The 15,900-nt window shown below is 47.7% G+C and overlaps 5 protein-coding genes across 5 annotated transcripts, besides 6 other annotated features; all 5 read left to right on the forward strand.

Annotated features, from left to right (window-relative positions):
* Nucleotides 1-15,900: part of a sequence feature (sequence corresponds to BAC RPCI93-5F10) that runs on past both edges of the window.
* On the forward strand, nucleotides 733-2,400 carry Tb927.7.4000 (glutathione synthetase, putative; the record flags this gene model as incomplete). The annotated part of the gene is made up of 1 exon (XM_840930.1): nucleotides 733-2,400. One exon carries the CDS (start codon nucleotides 733-735, stop codon nucleotides 2,398-2,400), a length of 1,668 nt encoding a protein of 555 aa, XP_846023.1.
* Nucleotides 3,841-3,873: a microsatellite.
* Nucleotides 4,038-4,274, forward strand: Tb927.7.4010 (hypothetical protein, conserved; the record flags this gene model as incomplete). Its single annotated transcript, XM_840931.1, has 1 exon — nucleotides 4,038-4,274. One exon carries the CDS (start codon nucleotides 4,038-4,040, stop codon nucleotides 4,272-4,274), a length of 237 nt encoding a protein of 78 aa, XP_846024.1.
* Nucleotides 4,856-4,887: a microsatellite.
* On the forward strand, nucleotides 5,823-8,063 carry Tb927.7.4020 (protein phosphatase 2C, putative; the record flags this gene model as incomplete). The annotated part of the gene is made up of 1 exon (XM_840932.1): nucleotides 5,823-8,063. The coding sequence occupies one exon, from the start codon at nucleotides 5,823-5,825 to the stop codon at nucleotides 8,061-8,063; it is 2,241 nt and encodes a 746-aa protein (XP_846025.1).
* Nucleotides 9,649-9,747: a sequence feature (T-rich).
* Nucleotides 10,360-10,394: a microsatellite.
* Nucleotides 10,676-10,695: a microsatellite.
* Nucleotides 10,846-12,462, forward strand: Tb927.7.4030 (hypothetical protein, conserved; the record flags this gene model as incomplete). Its single annotated transcript, XM_840933.1, has 1 exon — nucleotides 10,846-12,462. The coding sequence occupies one exon, from the start codon at nucleotides 10,846-10,848 to the stop codon at nucleotides 12,460-12,462; it is 1,617 nt and encodes a 538-aa protein (XP_846026.1).
* On the forward strand, nucleotides 13,077-15,635 carry Tb927.7.4040 (hypothetical protein, conserved; the record flags this gene model as incomplete). Its single annotated transcript, XM_840934.1, has 1 exon — nucleotides 13,077-15,635. One exon carries the CDS (start codon nucleotides 13,077-13,079, stop codon nucleotides 15,633-15,635), a length of 2,559 nt encoding a protein of 852 aa, XP_846027.1.

Below are 15,900 nucleotides of genomic sequence, written 5' to 3' on the forward strand. Positions count from 1 at the left end.
AAAGAAATGTTGAGATTATAGTGCGGCTGGTGGTGAGGAAGATACCGTTTGTGTGTGAGCACGTGAGTGCAAGGGGAGGTGTGGAAAAAAAATAATAATAATAAGCAAGTGAAGCTCTTTTGGACCGAATGCAAGCCTGAGGTGGAGAGTGGTGGAGGGAACGGGAAGCGGGTGAGTAAATAAATGATGACGCAAGACGGTGGCGGACCGAATGTTAGTGGAAAAGTTTTCAATTAACTTTGCTTGTGTTCCCCGTTATTTTCCTCCATCCTCTTTTTTTTTTTTCGCTCCGAGAAGTTGCCCGTAACACACGTCGCCCTGATTACTACACTGATTTTTTTTGTTGTGTTCCCAGTCGAGGTCTTACACCGTTAAATAAATATATTTCATATACAAGGCAATTCAAGCATCCATACACATCTGCATAAATATATGTTTACGCATGTGGTTCTGTACCTTTCGTGTTTATCAGCCAACTCTTCAATTTTTTTTTCTCTTTGTGAGGGAACTCACCTCGCACATTACCAGTCCTTTGAAACCTCTAAATCATTTGAAAATGCAAGAAAAAAGTTGCTTTATCACCTGCTAAGCTATTGATTTATACCGTTCTTCTATACCCGTCCCTTTTCTTGTTGAATTATGCGTTGAATCACCCCTCTCTCCCGTGATTGTGATTCACCTTATAGTGTACACAAGTGTGGACTTCATTGTTCATTAACTTTCTGTTCCCACATGGTGTTAAAATTGTTGCTGGAGCTTGGAGCCGAGAGGTATGCGGAACAATTCGCCGCCAAATGCCATGAACTGGGGATGGTGATGAAGGAATCTGCAGGACCCGGCAGAGTACCCGTTCCGGTGACGCTTCAGCCATCTATGATTTCTCGCGGTGAGTTTGGAACTCTCTGTTGTATGCAGCCGCTATGGAATGAGGCCGTCGACAATACAGCTAGAAACTTTACTTTCCTTCGTGATGCTTTGCAAGAGACGGCAGCCAGCGATGTCAACTTCACTGGGAAGCTCCTGAACATGCTCCAAGAGGTGTACCTCAGCGGAGGGCCGTTCCAACAGCTCATGCTCGGTATATTCCGCACAGATTACATGCGTGAAGGGGTTTATGATAAGATGCTGTCGACGACGGCGTCTCGTTGGAAGAATGTTGAAATCAATACCATCAGCTGCTCTTTCGCCGGTCTATCGCCTCTCATCACTGAGTTTCATCAACACATCGCTGCGTATCTTCAAGTGCTGCAGAAAGCAAGAGGAAAGGAGGATGATGACGGAGTTGAGAACATGAGTTGGATATGGGGTAAGGGCAACTGCAGATTGGAGAGAAGTGTCTCGGGTGATGTTGTACCAAAAGCAATAGCGGACGCAGTGCGTGCGTGGGTGGAGCAGCAGAAGTTTGCCTCACTTCGTGCGTCGTGGGAGCAGTTTCAACAGAATGAAGTAGGAAGCGGTGAAATACACCAACTTGGGGTGCTTGACACCGCGCCCGTTGTGCTCGTTGTTGTTCAGGAGAATGAACGTAACACTGCCGATCAGTATGCTCTGCTAATGAGAGTACTTGAGGAGCACCGCATTCGCTTCATATTTCGAACACTTCAGGAGCTCCACTTGTCACTGAAACTTCACAGCATCAGCCCCGAGCAACCACCTCTTGCTGTTGTTGACGGGCATTATCCGATAGCAGTTGCTTACTTCCGCAGCACCTACGTGCCGGAGGACTTCCCAACAGACGCCACATGGGCCGCTCGCCTTTCCTTGGAGCGCAGCAGCGCCATTAAGTGTCCAAGCATACCTTACCATTTGTTAACATTCAAGAAACTGCAACAACTTCTGTGTGACGTGGATCGTGTGCTTGTACCAGTCGCTTTCTGTGGTGATTCGGATAAAGCAGGCTTGCTCCAGCGGCACTTCGTACCTCAATATTCTCTGAACCCGAAGGAAGTGGGTGAGGAAGCCGTGGAGAAAGTTATTCATGATGTACTTCAGCGGCCAGACCAATTTGTGTTAAAACCTCAGTTGGAGGGCGGTGGTAATCTTCTCTCTGGCGAGACGATGGTGAAGGCACTGAAGGCAACCAAGGAGGGGGATCCGGTTACGTACAGCAAGGTGCGTTGTGAGTACGTCGTCATGTCGCGTATACAATTTCATGTCAGCACGGGGAGTTTGCTGGCGCGTGGTGACGTGGTTCAACTAGAGCGCAACATGTGTTCTGAAGTTGGCATTTTTGGCGTTATTCTCAGTGCTGCCAAGGGGTCAAGCGTAGGCACCAATGGTTCTTCAGTGCTTTTCAACACCTTTGCTGGATATACTGTTCGATCGAAACCTGCGGATGCGGATGATGGTGGCGTCATGGCAGGTGTTGCGGCTCTTGATTCCTTAGCGGTTGTACCGTAAGTGAGTTGCAATGCCCCGGGTGGATGGTTTCGCTCTGCTCTGTTTCCGACAGTTGTCTGTGCTTTTTCTTTTTTTTCCTCTCGTGTTGCGGTGGGCCCCTCCACTTATCCCTGGTATGTTGTGTAATCGTTGCTACGCTCAAAGGGGTGCTCATCTGCACCGCGTGGTTGCTAGCCACTTGCACGACATGTATTCTTCATTTTTTCTTCTTTCGGACATATGGTGCCATGTAACGTTTTCAAACCCGACAACGCATCGACGTCTGTAAGTTGCTCCATTTGAATTTCCCTTTACTGCCGTTTGACTTCATTATTGTTATACTCCTTTATGTGCACGGGGGCGAGGCACTTACCAGCCGAGTGGTCTGAAGATAGTTTGACAGTGGCTGATGGCAGCGGGAAAGGAGGAGTAGTTGAATGTGTATTTTTTTACTTTTGGAAGTGTAAAAGTATAAACTATTGTCGCATGGATAAACTGTTTTTTTTTGAAAACGACTCGATCTTATGAGAAAAACTTTAGCGGCGGAAGATTGCACGTGAACTTTTACCGTGCCGTGAACAGTGCGTCTTTTTGGGTGTGATTGTACGTCTGTTTAACCTCTCTCCTGTTTGCTCTATTTTTCTTTTTTTCTTTTGTTTTGAGTGGTGAGGTGGAGTGAAACAGTTTCAGCAAAACCTGCGTGACTTTTCGTTGTTAGAAGTAAAAGAACGGGGACTCTAGGTACAGTTTTCATTGTCGCCACTTCATGCTCATTCTCAGAAAGGTCTGAATGATGCCCCCATATGGATCATTGCTGCCGCCACCGTCAGTGACGTAAGTGAATGCTCATTCCGCTAAAGGGTTTCCAACTCCCTTTTCGGTTCACCCTTCCCGTTGTCATTGTCATAAATTGTCATAGTTATTATAATTATTGTCATTACCTCCACTCTCTTTTTGTGTTGTCTTACGGGGGCACGTCACGAATGGGTAGTCAGCTGCAGTCCGGCTTCACAAGTCATAGGCCACCGTGGCGTTACCCCATTCGAAGAGCCGGAGTGGTCTAAAAAAAACAACAACAACATAACAACCGCCGTTTCGTGTGCACCGCCCTTCACCCCAGTCTGCCTACGGTGATGAAAATACATGTATATGCTAACTTTTCTGTACTCCATGGAGTGAGCATGAAGTGAATTATCCGCAGAGAAGTCTGAAACGTTTTTAAATCCCCCCCCTGTACTCCTCTTCTTCTTGTGGTTTCCATCTCAGTACTTCGATGCTTGGTATGACACACGAATACTGCGTGTTACTCAGACGTGGTGACGAAGTAACGGATACTTTCCTTCATCACAGCGCTTGTTTGTTGTTTCTTTTTTTTTATTTCTACTACTTTTCCAATACGTCTCCTATATCTGTTGTTGTTGTTGTTGTGATGGTGGTGGTGATTGGCTCCGGAGGGTAGGTTATATAAATATAAATAAATATATATATATATATTGTTTGCGTGTTTTCCACCTTGATAAACGAAATTGAGGTGGTACCCGTTACATAACGAAGCGTGAAGAACTGGGGCACAGAGAGGGACAGGGGGAAAAAAAAAGAGAAGAAAAAGAAGGTCAACGGAGCGGATAGTGGAAAAACGTAGGCAACTTGCGGTAGCGATGAGTAACACACGCCAGCGCGTGGGCGGGGGTAAAGCATCCTTCACGCAGCGTACGATGAATTTTTTCCGCACGTACAAACGCGACTTGTTCTTTACTTGCGTTGCTTTCATGGCTATAGGCACTGTGGCTAGACGTGAGTTGATGGTACGTGGTGTAGTGTCGCCGCCACAGAAAATTGAAGCGGTTCCGAGGGTGGAGCGGGAGTTTGGCTCGAAGCGTCAACGGAGTGAATGATGAGTATATCGCGTATATGTATACACACACACAAATATATATATATCTTGTATTTACGTCCGTATTTGTTTGTGAATGTGTAAGTATTTTAACCGGCGCTAAGGGAAATGTGACAGCGTCTTGTTCCCGAGTCGTGCACTTTTCCTACTACGGAGAGACTTTGCTACGAGGTGACGTTCTGATCGCAGCCGTACGGAAGAGTTCTACTTGGTGCTTTCATAGAAATAAGGCAACTGAGCCACAGCGGGTACCCCAACCATTTAAATATCGAGCAGGTGTCGGTTACTTACTCATTCCTACATTTTTATCTCACCCTTTGTTAAACGCTATTTTTTAATTTTTTCTGTTTAACGTCATCGAACGGTAAGTGCGTGTATGTGTGTGTGATTTTGCCGTATCATTGCTTACCAATGTATACAAAGAACTAAGCCTTTGCCGATGACTTTGTTTAAATGTATTCCCATTCTTTCTTTATCCTTTTTCCTTTTTCTTTTACTGCTGTCATATTATTATTTTTTTTTTGATTTTCACCATTTCTTTTTCGTGTCTGTGTTGTCTTTACCAAACAACTAATACATAACATATATATATATATATATATATATATATATATTGCAAACGCGTATAGTAGGTTTAGAGGTACTGGCACACTTACAAAGCGTGTTGGCTTTCAGCAGCAGCGGCAAGCGGCAAGCGGGTAGTCGGGTGCGAGTTGGAGTAGTTCACGACGACACGGTGACTACTCTCTGATCCATCATTCAATACATAAAAATCTCGAAGGTTGCCCTTTCGTGTGTGTGTGTGTGCTTGTGTGATAATCACTTAGTCATATAAGCGAATAATAAGAGAAGGGGAAATAGTTAGATAAGGACTTGTTTATTGTCATCGTCATTTTAGTTGGTATAGGGACGGAAATAGTGAGGAAACTGGGAGGTGAAGGAACAGGCAGAGGCGCCCACGGGGGGGGGGTGAAAAAAAAAAAAGCATCGTGAGAGGAAGCAACGGAATTTAAAAACGAAGTTAAGCAGAGAGTTGCAGAGGCAAAAGAGAAAGGAAAAAAAAGAGGGAAAAGTAAAGGCAGAAAAGGGAACGTTGGTAGTTCTTCCTCTTCCACCATTAGGGCATCAAACTTTTTTCTTCCTACTCCCATACGCACTGTCAATCAGAGTGAAAAGTTTTCAATTTTTTTTTCATCACAAGGGGGAGAAAAGGAAAAGAGGAAGGGAACGGAGAAGGGCAAAGGAAAACCAGTAAGTTTTCCCCCCACCAATTGTATTGGCGTGGTTAGAAGGGTGAAGAAAGAGGGAGAAGCCTTCCGCGAAAAAAAAAAGTTCTTCCGTTTCCTTTCTTTTTGAACATTCTGAAGTCGTGTTGAGGGAAGCTTCGACTTACCGTTGAACGGGCACAGGCAGACAGCGGTGAAAACTGAAGGAGGGAACATAGACTCTCTTCCGAGAGAGGAAGGACAAAGGGGAAAAGAGTACCGGGCAGGCAAAGAGGTGGGTTTGAGTTCGAGGCGGCACATCAAGTGCAAAATCAGTTGCAAGAATGTATACCAGTGTTAGAAAGCCTCCGCTTTCCACAGCGAAGCTTTCAGAGAAGACGGATGCTGCAGGCAAGGGTAACCTCAATGGAGTAGCTGAGTCACCGACATCGCGTGACGGAGGGATTGGCAGCAGCATGCCGTACGTCGCCAGGAAACCCAACTCTGGTGATGGTCAGGGACGTCCAGGTGAGGTCCAGAGAGCAGGACAAGTAACATATCAAACAACTAACGCCCTTTTCACGGGAAGCACAGTTCCAGGAAAAACTAAGGACGTCAGCACCGCCAAAAGTAGTGGTGGAGGTGATCACCTTAACAATGGAGACAGGCCTCCCCTTGTCGGCGACAACAATGAAGTAAGCTCGCCACGAACTATAAAAATGAACAGCTCTCCCCCTCGACGCTATTTTCACCGAGGGGCTATAAACTGCAACTCAAGCGAAAACGTGGCGGCGGTTCTCGGCGGTTCCACATTGATTAGCGGTGAGAGAGTAGGCAGTGGCTCTGGGTATCCACGCCGTGTTTTTTCAGGTCCACCTTCCACGCGGATGTTAAATCAAGGAGGTGAGGAGCCTGCACAGAAACCACAACCACCCGGAAGCAGCAGATCAAAGTCTGGCATAAGACAACTACAGTTCGCACTGAACGGCAACAGTAGCCAGCGTTTGCTACCCGTCCCCCCACGCCAACTGTGTCCCTCCAATCCAGCGCGACGTGGTGGTGGTGCCGCCACAGTGACCCCACGATGCTCTGACGCACGGCGGCAAAAGCAAGATTCGACGGATCCGTTTGACATGACTCAAGTTCTCAATGGTGTTGGCACTCAGTTGGGTCTCCCTTCTTACTGCCCGGGCGCCGAAAGCTCTCAAGGAAGCAACCGATTGAGGGGCTCGAAACCACCATCACCATCTTTATTGCCACTGGCGTCTCTGAGGTCGCAGCAAATGCCATCAACGGCGGGTGTACCCGCCCCACGGTCCCTCTCAGAGTCGCAGCAGCTGTCGATCAATCCTAGCGGGGTGTTTGGCTGCGCCACTGATTGCAAGAACGGGCTTGGTTACGACTTCCGTGTAGTGGCGAGCACAGGGAAATCTTTCAATTTACCAATCAAACTTACCGCAGGCGTTGGTTGCGTGCAAGGCCTTCGACCAACAATGGAGGATGAACACTTCATCCGTCTGCAGGCAACTACAGCTGTGGGGCAGCCCGTGTCGCTGTTGGGTATTCTTGACGGCCACTGTGGCCGCCGTGTCGCGGAGTTGGCCGCAAAGCATGTACCAGACAACTTCATTGCCCACCCCGCACTCGGGGAAAATAACGCACTAGCCTTTGTGGAGTCCATTATACAAGCAGACCGGGCGATTTTTCATTCAATAGGAAAAGGTAGCGGAGGTGTGGGACTTTCAGCTGGTTTTGGTGGCTCTGGAGGATCGACACTTATTGCCGCGGCAGTTCATGGACGAATGCTGTATGTTGCTTGTCTGGGGGATGCACGCGCTGTGCTTTATGATGGCAATACGACCATACCAATGAGTGAAGACCATAAACCCCTGAATAAAAAGGAACACACACGCATCCTTCAGTGTGGTGGCTTTGTACAGCTTGGTAGGGTTTGTGGTGTTCTTGCGGTGAGCCGCGCATTAGGCGATTACGAATTCAAGTTTAATGGGAATCGGTTTATATCTAATCGCGAACTGATGGTTTCTAATGTTGCCGATGTGCGGCAGATTAACCTGACAGACTCTAGCAAGTTCCTTCTCCTGGCTTGCGACGGCCTGTGGGATGCGGTGCAGAACGAGGAGGCGACACAGTTCGTTCGTGACTTCCTAAGCTATACCCCTGACGTAGGTTCATCGCCGGAGGCCACTAAGCGGGCGATAAATAACTGTTGTCAAAAACTTGCTGAGTTTGCTGTCAGCCGCGGGAGTACGGATAACGTTTCGGTGATGCTATTGTTCTTTCACAACGTGGCCGATGTTGTCGCAAGTTTTGATCGTGCAAGCGACGCAACAACGTCGAGGGCGACGGTAACAAGCCCCGTTTCTCCACGGTTATTCAGTGCAAGCAGAGGTGTGAATGCCGGGTTCACAGGTATGGAATCGAGACTAGCCGGAATCTCTGGGGGTAGTAGTAGCGGTGCATTCGGCGGCAGTAGTGGAGCTGAGGGTTCTTCTGTCAGGGGAGCTGGTCGTACAAAAGTGGACAGAGGCGCCTCGTGGTTAACCCGGAGTCGCTCTCTGTGGTAAGGGATGCTGTGGCAAGTATTCGGTGATGTTATGAGGAGACAGGTTGCGGCCCTGTTTGGGTGTATTACGTATGCCTCTGCTTCAGAGGAAAGTGATTGGGGGAGGGGGGAGGGAGGGAAACGGAATGAAAGTGGGGTGAAGATTAGTACTGATGCTATTGTAAGGGAAGGGGGATGTAACGGATGGATGCCCGTGGTTTTCTTCCTGAAGCCTTTATTTACCGCTGCCCAGCCTCTCCCTGCACCCGTTCCCCCAATACGTGAAACTCACCAGAACACTGGGACGCTAGCGCATGTACAGGCACTAATTTCTTTTTTTTTTTTGTAGTCCCCCTTTGTTTTCCCCTTCACTCATCTTTTACTTCTATGTTTTCCTGCTTTTTTTGTATCTTGTTATTGCCTGAGCGAACTCTCCGCACACATCCCTTTCTGTGTGCACCCCTTACACATACATATCTGTATACCAATTATTATCATTATTGTTTGGCGAGCCATTCCCGTGCTCATACGCACATACAGTGGAAATGATCAGTGACTGAAGGGGAAAGGAAAGGGAGGTTTCTTTTTTTATTTTCATTTTATTTTCATGTTTCCCCACTTATCTTTCTTTCTGATTTTTATAACCCGCCGCTGCCTTCATTGTTGATGGGACAGCAATGGCAGGCCGTTTGACGGTGTAAACCTTAGAACGTCGCCTCCACGCCTCTTCCTCCTCGTCGTGAAAGCTTAGCATTTCGGTGGGAAGCAACTACTGATTATGGAAATGCCTAGAAAAAACAAAGAAAGGAAGTAAATAAAAAGCCAAAGGGGGTCGAAGGAGGTGTAGATGGAAGTTAGGAATGGGATGGAAGTTGATGGGTGGTATGTGTGGGTGAAACAGCTCTGAAGGCAAAGCTAAACGATGCTTTATTTCTAAATGATTCTGTAGTAAAAACTTAGAGATTGGTTGAAGAGGGACCGCTTTTGCAGGTTGTTTATTTCGCCGCACAGGAGCCTCCGGTTGGGTTGCAGCGGGGCGAAGTGAATGCGTTGGGGTATGGTGGTGTAATGAAGCATGGTTGAGGAAAAGCGAAACGTTGGAGTATGAAAAGAAGGAATATTAAAGCGGGATTGTCGTGTAATGGCGGTAACATTGGACTTATTCGTGTGCGACTCGCCTCCTTTTCCACCTTTCTCTTTCGGTCCTTTTTCTTTTAAATAGTGTTTTCCCGTCCACCATCACTCTCTCAACGTACTGCACATTTTAATTCAACCTTCTAACAGTAACGCAGGTTATATGTAAGGTGAAAAAGATGTTGCCACCATTACTATTGGTTAGCAGCACATGCACATGCGGAAGAAGTGGCGGAGCTTTTTTGTTGTTTTTTATGGTTTTTGCTTTTATTTGTCTGAACCGTGGCTGAGACCTCCTCCTTCACGTTTTGCGTGCCCAAGTGTCTCGTTATCATGTTCTTTTTTTTTTTTTTACCCTCATTAAGACGGTAATAACAGTTATCTGTCTGATAATTGATGTGCTGCTTCCCTCCTTCTTCGCTTTGATCGCCTGTACAATTCACCCCAGACGCTGTGGCGGAGGTTGGTTTACCTTCTGTTTGTTCCTTTTTTTTTTTTGCTGTCTTCTTGTTTTCTTTTCGCCTTGTTTTTTTGTTCCGCTTCATTATTGTTGTTTATTTGTTTTTTTTTTTGCGGGGGGGGGGGGAGGGGTCTTCCCTCTTTAAACCTTTCTTTCCTCTTTCTATCACGGCCTCGAACCCCGCCGGATATCTTTCCTCCCTTATTTCTGCTTTTGCCTCCTCTCTACCTTCTTTTTCTCCACATTGTCGTCACCACGGCACAATTTCCCCCTTTGTCCACGCGCTGTGTGTCGTTTATAAATATAAATATTAGCACAGGTGGGAGGAGGCTTATGGCGGAAGCGGCTGCGTTTTCCCTATTTGATGGATGGATTGTAAAGGGAAGGAGAAAACGAAGATGGTAGGGAAGACAGAGGGGAAAATCACCTATTTTGTTCTTTTTTTGTGTGTGGTTGTTTGTTTGTTTTAATCGTTTTTGTAGAGAGTAGTAATGATGGAAGTTCTTCTCTCTCCCTATCTTCGCTTTCACACCCCCTCTCTCTGTTTTATTTTTCTTGTGGTGGTTTCAACCAACGGTTCGGAGGGAGGGAGGAGGGGGGAGAGAGATAAAGCGAAGTAACGGCCGTTAGCTGGAGTCTTGCGTATGTACACAAGAACACGGGTTGCCTTTGGCTGCCCCCTTTTTTATACGGCGTTGTACCTTTACGGTGGATATGAAGGGCGTATATTATATATATATATATATTATATATGCATATGTTTGCGGTACTCGTAGCAACGCATGACCACATGTATGTGTTGCATGCGTACTTCTCCGTATTTCCCCCTCTCTTTGTGTGCACTATAACCTATTTTAGAGGAAGCTACGGTTTGCAATAGTTCTATTGTTATGGCACAATGTTTCAACTCAGCATCACACTAACATACCATGTAGGGCCTGACGCGTTAAGCGAGATTTTCCCATCCCGTCATTGCTGTCTCTCTTCCCGCAGCCCTCTGTTCAAATGTATCTCCTAACTGTCTTCCTGCTTTTTTCCATTATATATATATATATATATACGTTGTTTAAAATGCAGCAGTTTGTCTCTTCGGGGAGGTGGCTGAACTACAAGAGGAATAAGTGATCCCTAACAGTTCGGAGAGAGGTATAGTTGTTATATTTGTAAGGTGAAGGTGATCAAAGGGACTGCCATTGGTTGAGTGGACGCGATGATAATCTCTAAGGAGGAGCTGAGTGCCATCACACTCAAATCGTCGTTCATCTACGAGTATGGAGATTTGCCACATTTTATGAGTTGTATAAATAGTTTTCCCCTGCACTTCTTTGTGCGGTACCGTAGCAGTAAGGAGGATCCCTCTCAGCACCGCTGGTCTCGCTTGTTGAAAGTGGTGCGGCGGGAGGTACCCGCAGTTGGCGGAAGTATCAACTCGAATGTTAATGATAGTAACGGGGATGTGAGCGGCGCTGGCGGTGGAACCTCTTCCACTAATATTGTCCCCCTTCAATGGCGAGAGAAGAAGTTCCTCATAACACTTTCTGTTGAAGGTGAGGAAAAGTACGTTGATTTACCACGAATATCTTTACAACTGCCATCAGAAAATGAGGTCATGTCTTATTGCGCACGCCACGTGGAGCTGGAGGCCAATGACACGGGCGATGTTGAGGTTGAACGTTCCTCAACAGCAAGAGACCAACTACCTAGCGCACACGAAATTCAAAAACTTCGTGAGTTCCGGCGAAATGTGATTGAAAATCACCGATGGACGCCGGAAGAGGTTGCGCAGGCGCGTGAACAGAACGAGCTAATGGGACGCGTGGGAGCCAGTTGCGCCCCCGTGCGGTTGACGGTGGCTTCGATGAATAACATGCTTTTCGAGTCGAAACTGTCTATTGCGTCTAGCCGTCGAGCTGTAGGCCACCTGGCCGCAGCTATGGAGCGCCGCAATGCTGTTCGTCTACCCCATTCTTCCTCATATGTATCAGCGACACCACCACAAACGGTGGCTGGGACGGGGAGTCAGTTGACTAACGTCTCTCAGTGTGATATGGGAGGCATTGAGAGTCAGGGCACCACCCAGTTTGACGAAGAACGGGTTCCTGAGGTGGATCCTCAAGTCCTTCAAGAGATGGTGAAAGCGTGGGGCGAAAGCGTTCGTCACGGGGAAGAGTTTTACAAGTATGTTAGCAACAAGGATCGAAGCGCATACCTCACGAAGATTGCCACTATAACCCAAAACAATTATGAAAAGAACAGGCAAGACCGTGTACGTGGAATTGCGAACGAGAAACGACTAGATCGGAAGGCGAACCTCGTGGAGTCGGGAGGTTTGTGGATTGTCGACGATAAGCTGCGCGCAAAACTTGCACAGAATTATCGGCAGGAACAAGACGGTGAAGCAGGAGTTGGACACGTGGAGGCATCTGTGGATGGAAAGAAGGGTAATGACTCAAGGAAGTTACCCGGCGGTTTAAATGCGCTTGATGACACTAAAGGTCAAACTGTGGGTAAGGAAGAAACAATGCTGCAGCGCTTTATGAGATACCACAGGGAACAAGAACTCTCCTTTGCGTCGGTGCCTGACAGTTTTGTTGACGAAGTAACTGGGGACAACCTTTCTCTGTCCACTTCCCGTGGTAAAGATGCTCAACACGACACTGACGGTTTAAACACAGCGTTAGGGAAGGCGGTCATTGGCCACTCACCGGAGTTGCTCTCGTTGAGTTCAAACCCCCAAGTTGTCACTTCGCAACTGCTTCATAGGGTGACTTGCATGAGTGGGAGGATGTCGCTTAAGCGAGGGCACTCTGTTTCCAATAAGTCTTAACCCGCTGTAATTGAGCTGAAGTAAGACAACCAAGTCCGCTTTGGGCAGCTTAGACTTCCAAAGACGAGACGGGTTCCACAAAAACAAACTCATTTAAATGTGGTGCATGAAGAGCGCTTCCCCGCTTGTGAGTGCGGCATCTGATTGTTAGTGGAGAAGAGATTTCATTACTTTATGAATTGTTTTACTTTTGCTCCTCTTCGTTGCCTTACGAGATGTGTAGGGATTGACTTACGCAAACGCGACGAACGGCGTAGGAAGGGGTTAGAAAATTTTGAAAGGTTGTGCCACTATTTGTCACCTGTGGTTGTACGGTGAGGTAGGAGGTCAGGATTTCTGTGGGTATTTCCAGCTAAATTTCAGGGTTCTTCTGCCACAAAGTGGGGTTGATTCTTCTAATAAATGTCGACCCTTTTTTTAAAAAAAAATCTATAGTGAAAGGTAAAAAAAGAGTCTATGTGTGTTCGTTGGTATTTACATACATTTTTTATACTTGTGCGTGTGCGCGTATGAATGTGTAAGTAGGTTGCGCTGGTGGTGATGGGAGGGAATAACTATATCTGTTTTGTTTCTTTCTTTTTTTGTGTTTATGCCCCTTGGATTCAGTAGGATGGATGATGGAAAAGCAGTGGATAGTTTCTTCCCTCTTGCGCTCTTCAGAGCAGGGGAACGCGGAAGGCGTTAATGCCTTTAGTACTACTACTCTCGGATTAAAGCGGCAGCGAGATAGCCAATTTTATGACGGTGATGGGAAGCCGTTGAGAGGTTTGAGGCGTGAAGCTGCGAGCCTTATGTATAACAACCGCTATCTCAGTGAGGAGGAACTGCACCGGCTTGAGCAGTCGCTTTCTGCTGGCCAGGGTAACACTTCTGTGACTTCCACTGCTGATGGGAAGGGCGGTGGCAGTGCTAGGAGGATCCTGAACGGACTACCTGCGCTACCAGACATGTTTGGTGTTGTGCCGTCGACAACTTCTGGAGGAAAGGCTGCAAAATCAGCGGGTGGTGAGAATGGCGACTCAAGGTGGGCCGTACCAGCGATGAATCGGTGGTTCCTCGTGCAGCGAAACCACGTGGTTCAGAATCGGCTGACTGAGGGTGGAAACAATAGCAACGACGAATCCGCGCAACAGTTAGGCCATCAGTCTGCACATATGGGAGGCTGTGGTTACCGTTGGGTCCGGGCTGATGCACTTCAGGTGGAAAGCGCACTTACTGGCTCTTTGGTCGTTGCTGCTATGCCGGTTGCGGACACGGGAGCCTCCACGGGAAGGACCGAAATGGGAAGTGGAGGTGCAAAGCACAAGCGCGTACAGGAAGAACTTCAAGAATCGTGGATTTCGCAGGCATGTTTGCTAGCTCCCCCCGAGACCGAATTTTCCGTCGCTGACGCTTATAAAGGGTCGGACCCCTTTTCATTCTTTACGGTAAGTGAAGATGAGTATCGGATATTAAACCTGGAGAGCCCACAATTCCAGCCATCATTTCTATCACGGCATAACGACGTTGAAGAAGCAACGCCACATCATTTTAACTTTGATGCCACTATGAAGCTTCTCACAATGTACGAAAGATTCGGTAATTTCGTGGTGGTGGCTGATCGTTGGACATATGCCAACGCTTCTGGCACAGGTCCTGCGGACGTTAACGGCGCGGATGAAACACTTTTGCCTCCACCCGTTGAGGCATTAATGGAGCGATACAAGTTGGTCTCGGAGGCGGTTCTTCAGTATCGTTTGCATATGCTGAGGACAGTCTTACGCGATGGAAAAAGCGGCAGGTGCGATGAAGCAGTTGCGGCAGCTGTTGGATGCCGCAAACCCGAGTCGAGGGCTTCTCGTGAGGCTGTAGTGGCGAAATCTCAAAAAGACACGGATGATCGTCTAATAGCATCGTCACATCCCTTAGTTTCGTTGATGTTAAAGCACCCCATTCTCGAGACGCAACGACAGAGGCAGGAGTGGCTCACTCAGAAGTTTCGAGAGATTAAGGATGACGATGGTAAGAGTTGTAACAACAACGACAACGGGAACCCGAACAAGGAGGACACGAATGATGAGGTCTCCGCGACGGCCAATGCCGCGAGTGAGATCGCCATGATTAACGGTCACCGCCGCAGTTACCTGAAGGATTTGGCAGTGATGGGTACCAGTTCTTTATCCAATCACTTGGATTCATCACAAATGCAGAACAGCAGGGATCATGGTGATGGCGGAACTTCCTTCGCTGTTGGTGGCAACGCGAGATCTGGCAGTGCTTCTCCTCTTGAGTCCCAACTATCGGTTCCACTCAACATTTGTCCAATACCCACCGCTTCACCCTTCTGGTATGATGGGCTACTGGAGCGTGTGAGGCGGGAGCGTTTACGTGAGGATATGATCCTTGAATCGCGAGAGAATGTGCCTTACCACGTGGCATTGATGTCTCTCCAAAAAGTGGGCAAGCAGGCGAAGGTTCTGTTCGACAGATTGCGGACCCTCACGCAAGAGACGGTGGCAGCATCGGTAGAGGAGCCGGAGGAGTCAGACGTTAGCACTAGGGCAAGCGGTACGTCAGCCGTTGTAGACACCGGTGTTGGAGGCAAGGAAGGAAGGGGGGCGAGACCTGGGAAGTTAGCGACAGCTAAGCAGTGCAAGAAGAGACAACAGCAGCAACTTACCGATCCCAGTTCGGAGGACAGTTACCAGGCTGTGCAGGAGGAGGTTCGTCGTGTGCCTGCGATCTGCGAACGGCTGAAGCTATGCGTTCAGGCCGGTTGGTTCCTACCACCCTCGTATTTGGGAAAGGGATGTGGATCCGATCTTAAAGGTAGCAACGGTAACACAAACAATGAAAACTCTGGGGGTAACCGTGGCGCGCCCGTCGGTGGCAGCAGCGGCGGCACCAACATCATAGCCAATCGCGTTTTAAGTAATTCCTCTGAGGCGCTTTTGCTGTCGTTGCCTCCAAACACACCGCGTATTCATCGCAGCGTGGAGCACGAGTTGGAGAAGCATCTCTGGGAAGATCACCGGGCGTTGTGTGATGACAGTGCGGAGGTGCAGCAGTTACTGGGTGAGGTACGTGTGTTATACACACAGAATGTTATATTGCGCAGGTTTGCTGGGAGGTGTGGTACTCTCAAGGCCTCACTTAAAAAACTTGCGAGTGACGCTTCTTCAATGAAAATATGAGGATTGCTGCTCAACCACTCCTATTTACCCATTTGTTGGCCAGCATCTCTCAAGTCTGGCACATATTGTCACTATCGTCGTTGCCAGAGCTATTGTTTGCAGTGTGATGATTGTTGTTGACAATCTGCTTTGGATGGTGATTGTGTTTGTGGTGAATAAGCTTATTTTGCGTAACCTTATAAGTGATGCCATTTTTTCTGAAACTTTAATGCGGCGTTAGCCCCTGTCTTATAGGTTTTGAATTCTTGGTAAACGACATGTTGGG

The sequence above is a fragment of the Trypanosoma brucei genome, chromosome 7 (genome assembly GCF_000002445.2).
Source record: "Trypanosoma brucei brucei TREU927 chromosome 7, complete sequence".
Taxonomy (NCBI): domain Eukaryota; phylum Euglenozoa; class Kinetoplastea; order Trypanosomatida; family Trypanosomatidae; genus Trypanosoma; species Trypanosoma brucei.